Source organism: Aythya fuligula, chromosome 3, assembly GCF_009819795.1.
Source record: "Aythya fuligula isolate bAytFul2 chromosome 3, bAytFul2.pri, whole genome shotgun sequence".
In the NCBI taxonomy this organism is placed as follows: Eukaryota; Metazoa; Chordata; class Aves; order Anseriformes; family Anatidae; genus Aythya; species Aythya fuligula.
In genome coordinates this window covers 57,697,332-57,716,978 of record NC_045561.1, presented here as the reverse complement: position 1 = coordinate 57,716,978, position 19,647 = coordinate 57,697,332, and the positions used below count along the sequence as shown (strand labels likewise).

General features: G+C 40.9%; 1 protein-coding gene across 5 annotated transcripts in view; it reads right to left on the bottom strand.

The window, feature by feature from the left end:
* Positions 1-19,647, bottom strand: part of NHSL1 (NHS like 1) — a 97,688-nt gene that overhangs the window by 14,204 nt on the left and 63,837 nt on the right. For 3 of the 5 annotated variants that reach the window (XM_032184301.1, XM_032184302.1, XM_032184305.1), the window contains exons 3-5: positions 18,598-18,725; positions 9,638-9,830; positions 4,659-4,790 (exon numbers count right to left, since the gene is read on the bottom strand). In XM_032184301.1, coding sequence (XP_032040192.1) covers positions 4,659-4,790; positions 9,638-9,830; positions 18,598-18,725 — 453 coding nt within the window. The remainder of the gene's footprint in view (positions 1-4,658; positions 4,791-9,637; positions 9,831-18,597; positions 18,726-19,647) is intronic. The other 2 variants (XM_032184303.1, XM_032184304.1) reach the window with 1 other exon arrangement.

Below are 19,647 nucleotides of genomic sequence, written 5' to 3'. Positions count from 1 at the left end.
GCAGGGAAACAAGCTGAAAAAAGCATATAAGGTCGTTCTAACCCTCTTTTTCATCCTTTTGCCCCTCCTGATTCATCCTTTTGTTTGGAAAAAACAAACAAACAACCGGTAGATGGGGAAAAAATCACACAGCCATAAAGGCACTGAGTTGCACCTGAAAAAAGGGTCAAAAATGGTGATGAAATCATTCAATGAAAGTACATGCAAAGCATGAACTTGTCAGACCTTCTTTGGGAAACCAAGAGGACAGAAACTTTCCATTAGAATAAAGAAAAGCAAGATGTCTGGCAGAAGAAGAAATCAAAAGGTAGAAAACTGGAAGATGGTTTCCTCCCTGCTGCTTTGGTGAGACACACTTACTTGGAAGATGAACTGCACTGTCCGTGGCAGAACAGGTACCTTGGTCTGGGACCTGCTCGTGCTGCAACTCCAGGACAGCAGAAACTGTTCAGCAGTACCTGGGACTGCAGGACTGCACTGGCACAGACTTCTGGAGTAACATGTGCAACCAGGTAAGTTGTAGCCGCATAAAAAGTCAGTTAGGCTGAGACAGATCCTAGAACACTGACACAGAGAAGGGACAAAGGCATTTTGCTGCCTTTATTTCAGTCTGGAGAGCTGAGAACCTGTGAGGGAAGCTGAAGATTACCAGAAGCTGAGAAATGAGCAAGGCCTGCGACAGGTTCTCCCAGAGAGCTGCTCATCCATGACAAGGAGAAGAGAATCACCTTCTTGCCTAAGGGGAGAACACCGGTTTGGATAAAATGTACTATCTGAAGAAGAGAGCTAGAGGTGATGGATAATAGCAACACAGAACAGAGAAACTGAGATAGCACGAAAGTGTGAAGTAAATGAAAGCTTCTTGCCCTTTTTGAAGTTTTGATCCAACATTGACTCCACTGACATATGTATAATTAAATTGAACGTATGTTCTATTGAACGTTGGATATAAATGTTTTCTATATGGCAACAAAGTTAATTCAGAGCTATGCAAAACTGCTTTTTTGAGTCCCATGTTTGGCAGAGAAAGAATAGTTCACCTTTTCTTATTTTGCTGTTGCTCTGCTAAATAGTACTGAGATGCTCCTGCTGTCAGACAGCAACTGTTGAGAGAGCAACCAGCATCTCCAAACTAGCAGGCATCTAACAGGCTCAGTCTGCCTCAGCACCACGGCCATCACATCGCACTGCATTTACACAGGGTTTCCATGCGGACATTTCCAGGCTCTGCATAGCGTGGTTCATCGCTGGAACACACCTGTGAAAACACGGCTGGGACACAATTCTCCAAAGTAGGAATGCTTAAAGATACTTTCAGCACGTGCCTCATGGGTACCGTTAATGATTCCTTTCAGTATGTTTGGCTAAATTCTGCGAGGGTACCACGGCCGCTGAGCTCATGCCAGCAATCAGCATACGATTTCTCTTCTGTTTGGCCTTTTTTGTTCCAAAGGAGCCAAAGCAGCTGGGGAAGAACCCCAGCAGCTTGGCCTGGCACAAGCTTCTCCAGGCTCTCGAGCAAGAAAGGAAAATAGTTCAGGCTTGGTTTAAGCTTTGAGGTTCTCTCAAGTTTCTGCTTCCTTCTGAAGAATAAACAAGAGGTAACAAGAATCTGCTGTACGTGTTGGTTATTTAGCCTGTGCACAGCAACTTTGGTGTACCAAGGGATTTGAATCTTTGTGTAAATATTGTAGCCATTCGCAGCAATGCTTTAGGGGAGAAACAAAGAGATTTATTCAGCTGAAACCACAGGAAGAATGTCAATAGGCACAATGCAATTGCTTGATTTGGAGTTTAGTCCGGATCCTTGTTCCGATCAAATGAACTGTGGAATGTTTTAAAACAACTCGATGTTTGTTTTGGGACGGTGTAAGAGAAATAGGGAATGGATGGCTACAGAAGTATCTGGGGAGTGACAGGGGAGAAAAGGCAGAAAGAGCACTGAACAAGGGCAAGGGAGACGTAATTTATTCCCAGCCTTGCCAGCAGCCTGGAGGGTGACTCCAGCAAAGTCACTTCACTGCAGCATGTCTAGTTTTTCCATCTATAAGATGAAGACACCCTTCAAACACGCTTTGTTTCTAGTAATGGAAAGCAATATGCTAACAGGATGCAAACTGCCATCAGAGAGCTTCCCTGGCATACGTTTAGCTGTCTGGATCAAGCAACACAGAAGCAACATGAAGCTACTCAGGACAACTTCCACTGCAGGGCAGATGGCTGAAGCACCGCGTGCCTGCCGGTTGTAGGCCAGGGAACCAGTCAGAGAGAGCTCCTGCAGTGAGATACTGTCAGCCCCAGCATTTCCGCCACTGAAAATAGGAGCCAAGGAAAACCTTCAAGAAGTGCAACATGAAATGTGCTCAGCGTGAGATGAAAGAACAAAATCAAGACCGCAGAACCTACTGCCCTTAGCAAACAGACTGGCAAAAGTCACAAACTCTTTAAGATATTCAATGAAGATTTCTTTTTAACGTAGATGTCAACTGCGTTCTCGGTTTATTCCACCAGGTAAACTGCCACCGATGTTTTCAAGCATTAAACATCAGTCTGAATTGGTCACAAATGTAACCTCCAAGCTTTAGAGATGCTGTCAGCAGGAAGCATTCTCCTCACGTCCACGCAGGTACAGCTGCCAGTCATTTCAAAGTCACCTGCCTGAAAGAGAGTCAGAAAGCCCTAAAAGTAATAAAAGGTGGTTTGGAACAAAGGGCTCTGCTTCGCTCTGCTCTCTGCCCTCAAGGTAGGTCCTACCTGTGTCAAGAAAATCTCTATAGAAAAGTGAAAACTCTGACCTTGGTATGTAGGTAATTTTCAGAATTCCACACTCAAGAACACTGCAAGAATCCTGAAAATGAACAGTTCAAGCAATATCCGTTGTCAATTTTGCATTTAAGAGGCAGAAGGATTTTTAAGCAAATTCATTTCATCTCAGCTCTAGACAAAGAACAAAAGGACTGAATTTAAAATGGAAGAAGGGAATATAAAATGTATCCATCCTGAACACCTTAACAGACAGGAGAGGACCAGGGTTGCCTCTGCTATTCCTCAACCAGCTGTAAAAAATTTGAGGGGTTACTTCAAATAGGAGACCTAAAATGGGAGAAAGGAATCTTTTATTAAGAATAACCAAATACCACGTTTCATGTAGCTTTGTTTGATTACAACAGATCTAAGTTAACTTTTGAGCTTGCTTATAGCTGATTGCAAAGCTGATAAATTGTTGTCATCCCAAGAAAAAAATTCAAGTTCTAACCTCCAGGAGGACTCCAGGGCTGGAAAGTGTTTCTTGCCAGATACCAAGGTCCATTGTGGACAGGAGGAAGGGAAAACACATTGTGAGGAGGAGTTCCCTATGGCAGGGAACAAACAGCATCCATCCCATAAGAAGAGATGGACAAAGACACCTCATAGCTCAGACCAGCAGTTAGACATAAAATCATTATGTGAGATCCAAAGGTAGTAAAACTTAAAGTTGCCACATGAAGACTCAATGCAGAGTTTAGACAAGTGAACTTTCCATCTTGAGATAGAGAATACCTATGGCAGGGCACTGTTCCATGACAGATGCTGAAAGAGCATAGTTCTAGTTCCAGTCATGAACTGCTCTTCATGTACTTGCTTATTTCCAGTCTTTCTCTATGCCTAGCTCTCTAGCTTATTCAAACCCATGCAGAGAAGTTACATATTTTTGCTTTTGTTTCTGAAAAATCTAGACAAAGAAGCAAGAAGTGTAAATATAATTAAAAAGAAAGAGATGCAAAACACAAGGTAGTAAAACTTATCGAACAAGTCAATAAATGAGTTGATTCCACGTGTAAAAAAAAAATTAAAATTATATTCTGCAAAATTATTTTAAGACATTCTTTCTCTACTGAAAAAAAAAAAAGGAGAGAAGGGAAGCAGAAGGGCATCATTTTAACTGTAAAGTCATCATTTGTGAAAAATGAAAACATCTTTTTAAAAAATAAGTAAGTGCTACCATCAGAGTTCTGCAAAAAGTGTCTGAAAGGTTGCCAAAATTCAGACTGTTCCATCAGCTTTGAATACCATCTATGCTACTAACTGTGAAAAGCTGACAGGTTGAGGTACTGTAAATGTGACTGACTGAGCACTTTTCCTTTGGTATGTATGCAATAGCTAATGATGACATGTAAATTACTTCAAATCAAATAATGTTGATACTTGAGAGGCTGCCAATTAGATCTAAGATAAACTGGAAAATTTACAGCTTTTTCTTTGTTGATGTAACTCTCAGCAGATTCAGGAAGGCATCAGTGAATTGGTTTACTCCATTGGATAATTCTTTGCAAGCTGAAATGCCTGCCCACTTCAGGTGTGCTTCCGTGAACATCCTGGGGGAGCAGGCCAAATCTCCAGAAAGGCATTAAGGACCACAAACCTTACATCCCTGCAGATTTCCATTGTACCAATAAACCATTTTTCAAAATACCACATTCCCTTCAGCAGGTGGAAGTCAACAGATAAAAGGCCCTAATTTCCAGATGCACAAGGTGGCAAGGAGGCACACGTGTATTTGGAACTGTAATCGGCTATCAGACTGTATTGGTTTCATGAGCACTGGTAATGTTATTAGTCGAGTAATGATAAGCAGTGACAATGAACAGTGGATGGAATACAGTTCTGATGAGCCATACCTAGCTCCTTTTGTATGTTGTCAGGGATTCCTGTTATAGTCTTTCTCCTTTTGACTTTCTTCGGCCGTCTTACCACCGTGTCTGTGTAAATTAGAGACCGCCGAATGCTGGCTTGGCGGTCGAAATTCTCCCCTAATACATGGTAGAACAAGCAAAGCAACATTACTTCCAAGCACGCTGACATCATGCACTTTCTTCCACTAGTTTTGTTGTAGAAATGAAAAAAGGCATTAATAAATGATGTTAGCTTGGTCCTACAGTGAAAGTTTACACTGAAGGAAACAATACAGCATACTGTCACAGTAAGGCTTTAGACACACACATGCATTACACAGTACTGCAAGTTTCAAGAGGAATTTGACTTCAGGTCTTGTTAGAGCAGCTGTAATTCCACAAGTGAACAGAATCCTTGCTTGAATTTGGCCCTGTATGTTGTTTCTCATATGTTTGTTTGTTTTGGGGGGTGTTGTCTTTTGTTTTTTTAAATAATAATCTGAGGAAAAAGCAAATCTGCTCCTGCAAATGAAAGACTACAACGGTTTATACAGGAACAGACATTGCTATTGGCAACAGCTATTACAATTTCTTTGCAGATCACCATCATTAAATGACACAAGACACTTCTTTTTCATACCACGTTTCTCTGAAACTGTCAGGTGTATCGTATTTCTGGTGGTGATCTTTTAACATGAATACAAACAAGTACTGGGGAGCATGCAGAGATCAAACTGATCTCATGATCTCATAAATATTTCAGAGTGGAAGCTGCTTAGAACTGAGATTTTATAAATGATTACACATATATACAATGGAAAGAGCTGAAAAAATGTGGAAGTGCACGTTGCTAGACAAAGCCTTACAATGACCATGTGCTGTATCATAATGGGACCCAGAAGCACCACTATCATTAAGGCTGAGCAGCTTTTCTTTAGGAACTCACTTTTGGTTAGAGGTTAATGATTTGGCCATTTTACAAGCAGCAAGAGAAAACTTGCCCTCTAAATTGTGAACTAATTCTCTACACTTCTAAAAATCTACCCACTCCCAATCTCACACATAAGTTCCCCTTTTAGAAGTTAAAGCATTTTAAAGCAGTGCTAAGTATCCTTTAGCTGACCTATTTAAAACTTAAATGCAGAAAAAGCTTGATATATGTGCATATGTTTTTTTTTGCCTCGTATACTTTCTTGAAAATTGATGACCAAATTATTTACCTCTGAAAAGTGAGTAATGCACATTAACTAATGTCATAAATATTATCCCTGGTTGACTACACATCAGCATGATGTGTGTCGTGCAGATAGTGTAGAAAAACTGATTACCTGTATAACAGTTAAAGATACAGTCACATAGTAAAGCACAGCATATGGACTTGTGAAAATACAAGGAAAAACACCGCAGTTTCATTCACCATATTGTAAATATAAAGACTCTCACTCTGCGTTAATGGATCTCGAGCTCCCATGAACTGCACTCGTGCTAGGCAGAATCCTTGCAACCACAAAGAAGTTGTTTTCATCTCTGTTTCTGACTGACTGAACTGAGGAAAGATGAAGGGAGGAGGAATCCCATGGGATCTATGAAATTTAGAGCTATGAATCCCACAGGCTTCGTAGAAGCCCTAAAATATTGAGATAGAGTATCCACTGTCTGGGGGATCACTACTGTTATGATGTTAGGACCCTTATGGGGTCAGGTCAGGACTATTAGATAATCCTACCACGCAGGATAATAATTCTGGCCACATTATGATGAACCCAAAGAATTCAAAAGAGAAAGCTTTGCATCTCTGAACATGTCTTAATCCATTCAAAGGCCAGCAATTATGCCTGACACAGTGAGTTGTAAAGAAATTAAAATATTGCTTCTGATGCCCTAGAATAAAATACTGTGTAAATGCTAAGAAGGGGGTGCAAACAAGGAGAGTCTTTTATATAGTGTCAGGCACACAAACAGGATGACCATGGGAAAAGTCACTGTGTATCCCCTGATCCACAGTAACTTCTTCCCTGTGCTACTGAAGAGCTAACTCTGACCAATCCATCCTCAGTTGCTCTTGAAACAACTTTTTGAAAGCCGCTGTACAAATTTATAGGATTTTAAAGCAGCGGCTTCAATAAACTCTAAATCAAGAAGCAAAATCAGAATGTCTCAGGTTTTTTTTTCTTCATTGCCATCTTGTTTTTAGAAAATATTGATGTTTACATATAATTCTGCAGATTTAAAGATTCTTCTTCTGACTTTTCTTCTGTCAGGTTTGTAACAAATCATCTAAGCATTCCTCGTTCAGTTTACTTGCATTTCCCTCACACAGTTGACTCGTTTTCACTGAAAACATTTAAGTATGTGCTTAAATCTCACTAAAGGCAATCAAGTGGGACTCAAGCAAATGCTTAAATGTTTTGCAGGACCCAGCCTGCCTCTGAGCACCTCCACCAACACCAGACTCCTCCATCTGGAAAGAAAGTTAGAGTTCCAGAAAACCCACTATAGCAGACACCATTGTACATATTTGAACCCACAGGCTAAGTAAAAGCAAAGACTGGCCACCACTGAAAATTCAGCCCAACCCCTTCCAGGCCAGAATAAGCTCAGCCCAGCCACTCCCAAGGATTGAAACAGCTTCCAAATTGGATGTCTAGTCAGCAGCTTGTCAGCCTAATGCAATGCCCCTGCACCTTCCGGCTGTCCAACAGATTTTGCCTGCCGCTGTATTAGTTGCAATCTGTTCACCAAAGAGCCCCGTGAGCCGAACCAGTGGAGCAGTTGCTGCACAGCCCCGTGAAAGGCCATTGTAGCAGGATCATTACTGATGCACTGTTGAAAATGCTGTCACCTCTTCTGAGGTTAACGTTTTATTTCATGCCAGGAGTAATAAATGGAAGGGTTTTGACCTCTCTTCTGGGAGAGTGAGAAAAAGAGCAAGCAAAGAAAGAGCCGAATCAAAACAAAACCCAGCTATGGTTCGTTCCACAGCACGTTTAACAAACGGCACAGGATTTGGGGGCATTTTCTTCCTGCCTCGTGTAGTAACATAAGGAACCACACAAAATAGAATTACTCGGAGTGTGGGAGGGCAGAGGAGGGGAGCAGATTGTGACTTTTTAGAGGGGAACAAGGACGGCAGCTATTTTTGTACGTGTGTGGGGGACTCAATTTGTTATTTTCACTTGGCTTGATGCAAAATAGCAATACAAATTTCACGGCAAAGCGAAACTGGTTCCCAGAGACCAGCTCACCCACTGCAACACCAGCCTTCCTTCACTGCCTTCCCTTTCTGTACCTTCCTATTGCTGTGTTTATAGGGGAATGAATGCTACGTAACACATTCCATTAATTAAGGTGAATATGAATGTGCACTATTTTTTATCACAAAAGTTGAGAACTGCTGCATTTTTTGAGGGCAAACCAGCTAACTCAGGGGACACAGGGTTTGTCACATCTTGAATTAATCTGGTTGAAATTACGAGTGTAATTTATCCAGACGCATTAGTGCATCCACTGACACTGAATTAAATCTGTGATGGTTATTTGATCTCTTTTACCCTGTTTTTCTTTCCACCTGTTTCCTTCCCCCCTCTATTTTTCAGTACACAGGGTCATTAAATCACGCTGCAGATTACCCCTCCCGTAAGTATACCATCTTCCTGCTGTCACGGTATCTAAGCTATGCTCAAGTTTATTGATTGTGCCAGATAATCCACTGTCCCCACAACTCTGCCTTCTGCACCTGTAGCCTACATTTCCTAGATAATGCCCTACTTACATTTCAGCACTGCATTTGTTTTCCTTCTATTCATTTTCCAGAGGTGGTGTGTCAATAGTTTTCTGTTGCTTTCAACTATTTTCCGTGTTTTATTTCAGGAAACATTTCTTACTGATTTCTCAGAGATTTCTGATGTTTGTCAGTGGCCTTAAACTACATTACTTTTTAAAACTTTACCATCAGACATCTTCTGTAAGAAAATTAGTGTTTTATTTTTTACAAAACACTAATTTATTTTTTTTAAAAAGTGAAAAAAATATTGGTAATCACATAGAAAAATAGAATACCTAACTACTTTCAAAACAAAACCAAACATTGCAAGAGTGAGTGTGGAACCAGAGAATGCCATATGACATTCGATATAAATTGGATATTGAATATCATCGTTGTTTTGGCAGGCAAACGGTCAGTTATTTTAATTAACTAATAGTGGACAATCTTGATACTGTACAGAAAAAGAGGAATTATTAAATTGAGGTGATAATTCAATCTTTCATAGAAATTCTGTTTACACATGTCAACATATCTACTCAGTGTTACACTTTAATATAATTTAACTTATTAAATTCTCACAGAGTGAGAATTCTGCAACAGTGAAACCAAAGAGCATTTTGAAAATGGACAGTCAATATACAGCTTGTGACAAGAAAATGTGGGCTACTGTCATGTAAGTTGAGTGACCTACCAAGAGTCTTGCTTGAGGACACAGACTCATTAAACTTATCTATTCTTTCCTCAACACCTAAACTCTCATACAAATAAGACCATAGAAAACTCTTCTCGAACTTTGGAACATTTAGTCTTCAAAATATCGAAGTCTCTGATAACCATCCTTAAGTAAAAATCCTAGAAGAAAATCCTGAATGTCACTAGTATTGTGTAAAACATGATTTTCCATTATGTATCTTCAGGAAAGCCCAAAGCAACTCAGTGATTTATCAATCTTCTTTTAGTTCATGAATATCTAACCTCACTTCAAGCCCACATTGTGTAGACTACCTTCATTAATGATCATTTAAGGAATTCTGAGTTTTTCTCATTAAGCTCAGAGACAGACTATTAAGCACAAAACACCGTTTTCACAGAAAGGTGAAATAAGTGACATAAAATTCATGCAGAAATATATGCCAAAATGCTATCCACCTGCATGGGTCCCCTTTTATCCTTTCCCTCCCCAATCACTGTAACTTAATTATTGAAATTAAAAGCCTACCAGTCACATTAATGGGAACCACATCTGTTTGGACTGCCTGTGCTTGCTGTCGCATCTTCTCTTCTGGCGTTGGCAGTGGCAGTGACTTAGTCCAGTTGGTTTGGGTGTTGATATCTGACAACTCATTTGAAACTGGGGTTTTAGGCCTTTTGACAGTAATAAGCTTTTCTTCTTCTGGGGAAGAGACAGAACACTGCAAACAGAAATACATGCAACAGTGTAAGTTTTCTACCAGAAACATCATATGATGATAGTACTATGGTACTGCTGCTGCAGTCAGCATGATGGCTTGTGGAACAAAACACACCCTCACAAGTATCACACTTAGACCTACAAAGAGTGACTTAAAAACAAAAAAATAAAACTGGATTGTATTTATCCAAGACACCTCATCAGACTGAGCTTCTTTAAATGAGAAAGATATGTGTGGTCTTGAGCAGAGCAAAGCACAGTAATTATCTTACACATTTACACTCTTCCTGCAGTGATTGACCCAAAGGAGTGCACTGGGGTTTGCTTTCCCTTCCTCTCTCCCATCGCAGTGTCCCACTAGGAAGATGAGAGTGAGCCCTGCTTCAACATAGCAGTACCAGGCTATGGGGGGTGTAAGGTCTCAGCAAGACATCTGTTAGGAAGAAACACGTTTTGGGAGAGCTCAGCAAAGGACTCGAGCAATGTACCCTATGTAACCATCAGCCAGGGATCAGTGAGGAGCAGTAATTGTGGTGGCCTTGGAGAAACTCATGCCACAGTGGAGGTGTTGTATTGCTCGATTTTGAGAGGTGAATTAGTTAACAATATCAGCAGCTTTAGCTTTAAAAAATGATCATTTAAAATGATAAAAATAATATTTTTTATCAAAATAGTCATTTTTATCAAAAATGATCATTTTTAAAGTTTTTCCTGATCAGAGTGTCAGATGTCACATCCACGATGGGTGTTTCACCCCAAACAAACAAAATACCTTTGTGCACCGCAAAAAGAGGTTGCAACAGCTTGTTCACATCCTTCCACCAGACAAAGTCACAATGCCAAAAAAGACATTTGCTTTAAGGGAACCGATCTGTTTTCATTGCAAGGTCCTCAGCTGGGTGCCAGTAAGGGCAGAAAATCGTGATGTTGTTTTTTACTGATATGAAAGCACTGCTCCATGGCACACCCCGAGGACAGGCAGGTTCAGGGCACACAAAAAACATCAGGGGGCTTACAGCAGGTGGTCACAAGATTTAGGCAAACCTAAGCTTTAGGCTTTTCTACCTGGGGCTACCAAGGCACCCCAGGGAATCCCAGAGGCAGGAGAGGAAGAAAGACCTGGAGGAGAAAGGAGCTCCTCTTCCTCCCTCCCCACACACCTTTTCTTTACTCCTACCTCCCGCTAGAGTGCAGGATGCTACCCAAGGTACTGGGACAGCACTGGGTCGCCACCTCTCCCTAGAGTTACTACCTTGCTGCTTGAGAAAGACATTACTGCTATTCATAACATATTGACTTCATGATTATTATTATTTGTAAGTCTAAGCAATCTGGTTTCTCTTCAAGCTGAGCGGGACACAAAAGGCATGCCCAGACACCCTGCCACAACCACTGTTTATCGTTTCTGATTTTAATTTTCTCCCTGTTACCAGGAGGAGGTTCGTGCTGTTTATAAATAAATAACCCCTTATTTATTGCATTGTGCTCTGACTGCGAATTCTTGAGGGCAGGGGCCAGCATTTCAATAAGAACAAATATATAAATAAAAGCAGCTTCCAGGAAAAAAAAAAATAGACAAGTGAAATCTCTTCAGGTAATAACAAAAAATAATTGCAGGTATGAAAATTGTTATGAATGTCATCATGTGGTTTGGAGCTGCACTTTGAAATGTGGGTGGGTTTTTTAAGCAAATTACACATTTCTGCCAGGGAGAACCCCTGCAGGGATAGGGACGCCAGCACCCTCCTGCTCGTGGTGGAGGGGCCGCTGCTGTGCAGGCACAGGCTCAGCCCTGCAAAAGCCCCTCCAAATTCTTTCAATGCAAGTCACCTGGAGGACACTGGTATTTCTTCAGGCCTGTGTTATTTTTAAAAGGTTCTAAAACTGTTTCTATACAAATATAACGTGTTTATCCTTTTATGGGTGTGTGTACACACAAGGCTTACACACATACACAGTGCAGACACGTGTGTATATGTACTTACACGCAAACTGAAATGCTTTCCCATCTCAAATCACTCAAATTTATTTGAGCTATGTGGGAGAGAAATGCAATTGCAGAAGGGAAAGCTGCCTCCAGGCCATGCCTCTCCCAAGAGGTTTGTAACAACTCAGGGTGAGAAGGGCTAGGTGACCAACGTGGCGCAGGGGTGCCGGCCCATGCGGCCACAGCTTGGCAGTCTGTGCATGGTGAGGATGAGCTGCAGCCACCTGCTGATGTTTTGCCATCAGTCCCTGTCACATTCAGACCACAGGGCTGGGCCAGGCAGGTCTCAGCTGTCAGCCAGCAGTCACCAGGGGCTACTCCAGCATGTGGGGTGACAGAGATACTGGCTACACTGCTGCCTTCCCTTCTCAAGGAAATCACCTGGCCAAAACAGAACGCCTCTTCTGCTACAGTGTACAAACTGACAGAAAAACTGGAGAGCTGAAGCTCTGACTAGAAGGGAATCCATCTATCCAAAAAAGCCTGGAACCACAATCTGAAATTTTACAGAATTAGAAGTTCACAAAATTGAGGAAGGACGAAGGAAGACAGAAAGGAATCACTCCGGTGAGCACATAATGAATGAAAAGCTATTGAAAACAGCTGTGGTCAAAGCACTGCTCCAGGAAAACTGATGTTCTGCTGTTGGACAGTGGTGTGGTACTTCTACAAACAAGGTCAGTAGGATAGCTGCAGGTGGCTTAGCGTGTAGGAAGAAGTGTTTCATCTGTAGGTACACGTTCTGTGGTTTCTGGGTAAGCGTGACCGTCTCTATTTCGAAACTTTCTTCCAAAGCACTCACAGTGACAGTGGTATGTTTACTTGCTTCTTTGATGTAAAGATTCCTTTCAAGGGCAGGACAGTGGCAAAGCTGTACCCAGCTTTACTGTGCAGAGTGGCAAGCAGCAGCTCAACTTTCAGCTTCGTTCACACAAATCACTTACCTAATTCTCTAAGTAAAATGAAATTAGGGGGAGAGAAAAAATATATTTTAAATTCCTTCACAAGAATTACATAGTTTTAGATAACCTTCCTAGATTTACAACCCAGAAGTCTGCAGGAAGATTCAACAAACTGCTGCTAGATATACAGGCAGACACGTCTTCTTAAGCGAGGTCTGCTATACGAGAAATAGCACTGGCCGAGGCAGTGCTTTGAGATCATGCTATCAGCTCAGCGAATCTCATCTCTCATCATAAACACTATGCTCATAGCAGAAAAGAAAGCACTCTTCTCGTTTTTATAGCAGCTCTGATTCAAAACAACTGTACTGTTTGACTTAAATGGCCAAATTTCTGTGCAGCTTCTAGATGCAATGTTACACTCACCTCCTCCAGAAAACTTGTTGGAATTTGTGCTTTTTAATGGAAGGGGGAATAGGGAAAGGTGGTAAGTGAAAGTGACAGCCTCAGACCTAGCCATCTTTCCACGAACACACGTTAAAGGGGAAGAAACGTGAATTTTTGAAGGGCAAGTTGAAGTGAGAGTGCAGGAGAGATCTGGCTCATAAACATACTGTGGACAGAGAGGAGCTATCTGGCTCAGCTGGAGCCTCTCCATTGCCTTGTTGGCTTCTCGTTCCCCTCTCTGCTCAGGCCCTGAGATACAGACTGGTTTCATAGTCTCAGCACATTCACACTGCTCGAGAGGTCCCAGCTGACTCTGTGCTGTGCATCTCACAGTACATTCTGCCTCTGTTCCTTCTTTTCCCCCGTTTATTCTTAGCTTTGTTCTATTCCAGTGGTTTATACTATGCTGTTTGAAAAGATGGGACCTCCACAAGGAAAATTCAGTCTACACAAATTTCACTTCTCAGCAAAAGAACTTAAAACTTCTAGGCATGTTGCTTACCTCACTGTCCACTGCAACCATTCCTAAAATTATAATTTTTCAGAAAAACAAAGCTGAGAAAAATTTCATAGCACTGCAGATGACAGCTATGGCAATTCAGCTGTCTATTAATGCTCTCCAGCATCCTATTTCTTCTCCAGCCTTTGATGGCTTTGAGTGCCTTTTTTACACGTGCAAAGGAACCGCACTGAACAATGAAAATAATTTAAAACAAAAACAATCTTTACATTCCTGTTACTTGGCCAATCTGTGCTTTTTGTGTGACTGCTTCAACCATGTGATTTCACACTGTGTTATGGAACACTGCCCCTGTATAGCTATACGTTAAATCACATTTAAGTTGAATTAGTCATGTCCTGCTCAGTTTGGTGTCCCTCTAGACCAAGGCCCCCAGTCTAGTCCCCCAAATTTTGGTAGAACAGTTACTTGTTATTTCTACACTCAGATCTTCAGTTGCAATAGAAAACTTGGCCACCCTACTAAATCCTTTATAGCCTTCCCTGTCCCATTAAGGAAGGGATTCTTTTTCCTTTTTTTTTTTTTTTCCCCAGCAGAAATTACTGACCATCAAGCAAGGTATCCCTTTAACCAGACACTGCAGAAATAGTCCCTTCTTCTTCCTCTACTCTGCTGCAATGGGATTAAAAACATAAGAGGCATACTACATCAGATCAGAGCTCTATAAAGCCGACCTAGCATCTGTCTTAAGATAATGCCCAACAGTTCACACACAGATGAAATTAAATCAGAGGAAGCATGCAGTGGCTGCCTTCCCCTGAACAGTCTCTCAGCATTGGAAGGACTTCCCTTCCTCCCAAGAATTGATCCAGTTGCTTTCCGAACCTACACAACCTTTCACCATTTACAACCCCTGCAGCAACTGTGCAGCACTGAGTATGTGGTGCCTCTTTTGCTTGTTCGGAGAGTTTCTGTACTCACTTCCTTATGCTTTGACATTTTATGCTTTGAACTGCTGCTTCAACCCAGTAAACTGAGAGGCATTTTCAAAAAAAAAGTGAAGCAGTATAAAATGCATGTGCTGATTGCAAGAGTACCCATGTGCAACTGCAGCAGAGGGGCAGAGAGACCAGCTGAGGGCACCACCGTCTTGAAGTATTTCCAGGCCTGCTAAAGCCCACTGTCAGGGCTCTCGGGCATTCACATTTCCAACCTGGAGCAGCATCCAACATCTTCAGCCCCTCTTGACACCCGGCAAAATTTTAGATCAGACCTCCCCAGGTCCCTCAAGCCAATACAGTCAATGCATCTGTTTCCCCTTCAGATTACTGACCAGTCTCTTGTAGATATTATAAAGATATCCAACAGTTTGGCTGAGTATAGTGGGAAAAGTACACTTTTTTTTGCCCCATAAATAAGCAAAGTAAATGTCTTGTCACTCCAAGTTTAACAGACTGTATCAAGGCAAAGTTTGTAAGCCATGTAACAGGACCTAGGGAAAAACACCATGAGTTCTTGGCATACAAACATTTTCATAGATGGAATAAAGACATGATATAGTGCACATCTGGCAGCAAGTACTCTCTATAGCTCACATTCATCATTTAAAAACTATGCTACTCCAATTAGGAAAGTTTTTACTTGGCTAATTAGAAAAACAACCAAGCAGACAAATAAATAAAACACATTTTTCACTGGAGGAGGGGTTTCAAAGGAGACAAATGTTAATAGACCACAAGTAATTACAAAATTTCAGTGAACCAACTAAGTAATGGATATTGGACTGCAGACAAAAAAGGAATAATGATGAAAAAGATAGGAAACAATCCTGGCATGACATTCTTCTGTTGAGCAGTATCTTTTAAAATTATTTTTAATAAAAAACAGAAGCAGGTAACAGTAACTGAAAGCTAAGAGCAGAACAAAAAGATTGCGTATGTGCTAAATGCTACGAGTAACATCAAGCTGCACGTATGACAGCTGGATGGTCCCACTCGTGGGCAAATACCTTGTTGCTCCAGGGAACCAAGTTACAGCAGGCGCTAATGCAAGACTGAGAGATGCAGTCTAACAGACTAGACTGTTGAGTGAGACAAAAAGAAACAGAGAGAATGAGTGATAAAAAGGGAAAGAAAGAAGAATGAGGAAAAAAAAAAACACACACACACAAAAAAGACAAATATATTTCAAATACACAGCGTATACATGTCAGAATATTAGGGAACTAGAGTTAAAGTGACATCTCAATACATCCTTGGCACTAGGAAAACAGACCAGTATGAAGGACAGGAATACTTCCCAACTAGTGTCACCAACAGTGGCATGTATGAGCTGACAAAGGAGGACACTAGTTGCTGTACTGAGATGTAAAAGCCAGATAAACCAATTTAATTGCCAACAAACTCAATTAGGATCAGCAGAAGTACACTGAAGTGGAGCTTGGTCTATGCTCCAGCAATACCACTTACTGGAACCAACCTAAGAGTTAAAGGGTAGTTCCAAGGACTTCGTTGTATACACACTAACACTCTGAGAATTCAAGTTTCTGTTTTCTACTTATGTTGGCTTGGTTTTGGGTTGGGTTGCTTATCCCTAGTGGTTTTGCTTTGCAACAGCAAATGTTCTGCTTCTCTGAAACATTTTCTAAGAATCACTGCAAACCACGTGTTTTGTAGTATGAATATTACCCTCTGGTGATAAACACCCACCTCCACAAACAAGAGATTGTTTGTAGATATAGGTCTTCTCTTGTGTGATCTAAACCATGGTTTCAAATTATGTCTGCAGTGAAGACAGAAAAGTGCAATATCTGGCTATGATAAACTTAAAAAAAATAATTTAAAAAGTTGATAAAAAAAGAGTAGGGAAAGGCAGTTTCCTCTCTGGAACTACCATGCAGTAAAACATAGTTTTTCTGTAAGTTGGCAAATATGTCAACTTAGAAGTAAATGTACAAACAGTAAATAGCTATTCATTCATCTATCATTATTCTGCTATTCTCAAATTTCAACTTGTAAGTGCTGCATGCACAGAATTTAAATGTTGGCTTTCTTGCATTGAACAGACAACAAAGCCACAAAGCTTTCATCGAGCAGTAAGGAGTTCGCATTTTGAATCATGGGATTTTGGTGACCTCAGCTCCACATTGTTACTGAAGAACTCTTCTGACATCTGAAAGATGACTGTCTCAAGGCATAAGATTTATGAGAAGCACTTGGCATTTTACCAGTGGAATTATAATTCCATTTCAGAGATCTGTTAAATGCTCATTTATTTAAAAAAAGTAAAATTTTACCCCCTTACATAATGTAAAGTCAATTAAAAAAAGACACTAGGTCAAAGAACACCACAAAACACAGAGTTTTACAACAAGAAGGCAGTATCATGCTGCAGTTTACAAGGATCAGCATCTTCCTAAACTGCAAATAAGAGCAACAGGGTTAAGGTTAAGGTTTTGAGATAATCACTCATGTGAATGGCTAAAAAATACCATATTTATATTCTTTGTAATGTTACTTTTGTTTTACATGTGCAGCTGGGCCACATGCTGCAGAGCACCGGCTAAGGCAAGTTGGTTATATATGTATTCAGAGAGATATATATGCAGTACCTTAATAGCAACAAACAGTTAATACTTTTTCACCAGTGAAAACCATAATTCTATTGGTTTCAGTAAGGTTTTGCAATTTGTCGTTATAATACAGCCCATAGTACTAACATGCTTTACATTCTGTTTGCTGCTAGTAAATACCACACAGAGTCCAACAGGATGCAACAACACTCCCTGCCAATACACAGATATAAAGCAATCAAAACCTGGATTAGAGAACGTACATATTCCACAACAATTTTTGTTATGTGATTAAAAAGCATGGAGGATAGAACTGAAAACACTGTACCCTTTAAACGGAGTTCTCAGGATCCTTTAATTACAGACAGAATTATTTGGTCCATGCTACACAAAGCACCTGTGGCTTAGTAACAGCTCAAAAAAATATACATTCTGCTACAGTTAAGGATATCCTCCCACTATCCAAGCAACATTTTGTGGCAAAGTATTCTAGAATATCTATCTCGAAAAACCCAAGAGCTCCATCATTTCAGCTCCAGCATTGGACATCCAGACTCCAGAGCATCTCACTGTCTACCCCAGCACTAGTATCTTAGCCCACAGCACCAAAGTTAGCCAAGGCTTGTCTTTTGGAGCTCATAGGAACAACAGAATAAGGTAAAGACAGAGGAGCAAAACTTCCTTTCCTCTTTAGAACATGAACACAACTTACAAGTTTTGTAATTGAAATGTATATAAATTGATGTATACAAGACACTTCTGCAACCTTCTTAGGATTTTTGCTCAGCTGTCTCTTCTTTCTCTCTTTATTTGCTTATTTTCTAAACTCTAAGTAAGATAAATATCCAGGGAGTTGAGAAGTGGGCATATGAACATGAAGCAAACTGAAACAGAGAAGGTAAACCCAGCTTATTGGGCCATCCTTCATTCTTCTGGATGCCTTTACACAAGCAGTTGTGATCCAATAGGACAAAGCCTCTACCTGATGAAACTGCCTGTCTGTATTAGAAGAGCAATTCAAAGTGTGCATGTGCTGCTATTTCCAAGTGAGTACACTGATGGCTGGTTAATAGCTCTCCCTGGTACTTGAATATAAGCACATAATTAGTTTCAAAACAGTTACCCTTACTGGACTATCTCCTCCCCCTCCCCAAACACTACCAAACTCATTCTGCCTCTCACATCTTTATCACGTCATATGATGACTTTATATAAATTCATGAGTAGAACTGGGATTTTTAAGAGACCAGGGAAGTGAGAGGACCTAATACCACTGCAATTCAAAAGAACAAGCATCTTTACGACCTTCTGGCAATCCCACCTTATTTGAATAATATTATTGCAGGCAATTAAACTGCAGCAGACATACATTTTTTCCATTATTTTGCCCCCCATCATTACCTTTTGTTCAATTTCTTCATAATCATCCTGGTAACTTCCACAGATTGCACTGGAGGATGAGGAGAAGGTGGGGCCCTGAGAGTAATACTGAGAGCTCCGGTAGCCATCCCTCCGCAGCTTGTCACACTCTGCCAAAAGACAGGGAAAGAGGAAATCAATGTATCACCAGAGCCACCCCTGTCTACACTTCACGTACAATGCACTTACAAACGTACGTTTTACTGACAGTATTTACCATGCATTAGCACTGTCTGTCCCAAGTAATGAAACACAAAGTTGCATTTCTCATTTTTTTAATCTATATTTCCACCTCTCTACATGTGTTATGTATGTGTGCCCACACATAGCGTGTATACACGTGGCTTTTATTTAAATCGAGAGATGGAAGAGCTTTGGAAAGACGACTGAAATTGATTTATTTGTTGGGGTTTTTTTAAGTGAGATCTGGCTCGGTGTCTTGACAGATGGCAGCATCTTGCAGGATGGGAGACAGAAGCATGCGTGTAACACCAGGGTCTCGTTTGCCAGGCCGGTAGACACCCATTATGCGCTCTGCACTTGAAATGATGATGTTGCTCGCTACTCACGCACCATCTGCTAAATAACTTTGGCACTGACCACTTGTCTTGTCTTCGTGCCTGCAGAATAGACCATTTATTGTGATTTTGGAGAGGAATGCAAAGCACAGGGATCTCAAAATCTCATGTCACTGCAGAGCTCAATGTGATAAGCAAAGAGCTTTCAAAGTTCAGAAAGAATTCAGAACGAACGTGCATGCCCGCTCAACACGGCCAAAATACCAGTCGGCACCTCATCCCCCCGCCAAGTTTTCCATAACCATCCTCCCGCCTCCTAATTGATATTCAGTGCGACTGTGCTAAAGAACAACAGACGCCAGAGCATAAGGAAAAAATAAATGTTCAAGATGCGGCAACCAAACTCATCAGCCCAGTCAAACCGTTAATTTTGCGTTTCCAGAGACAGATATCTGAATCTGATGAAAGATGAGGAAAGCAAAAAGAAAAATAAGTATCTGTTACATTTCTATCT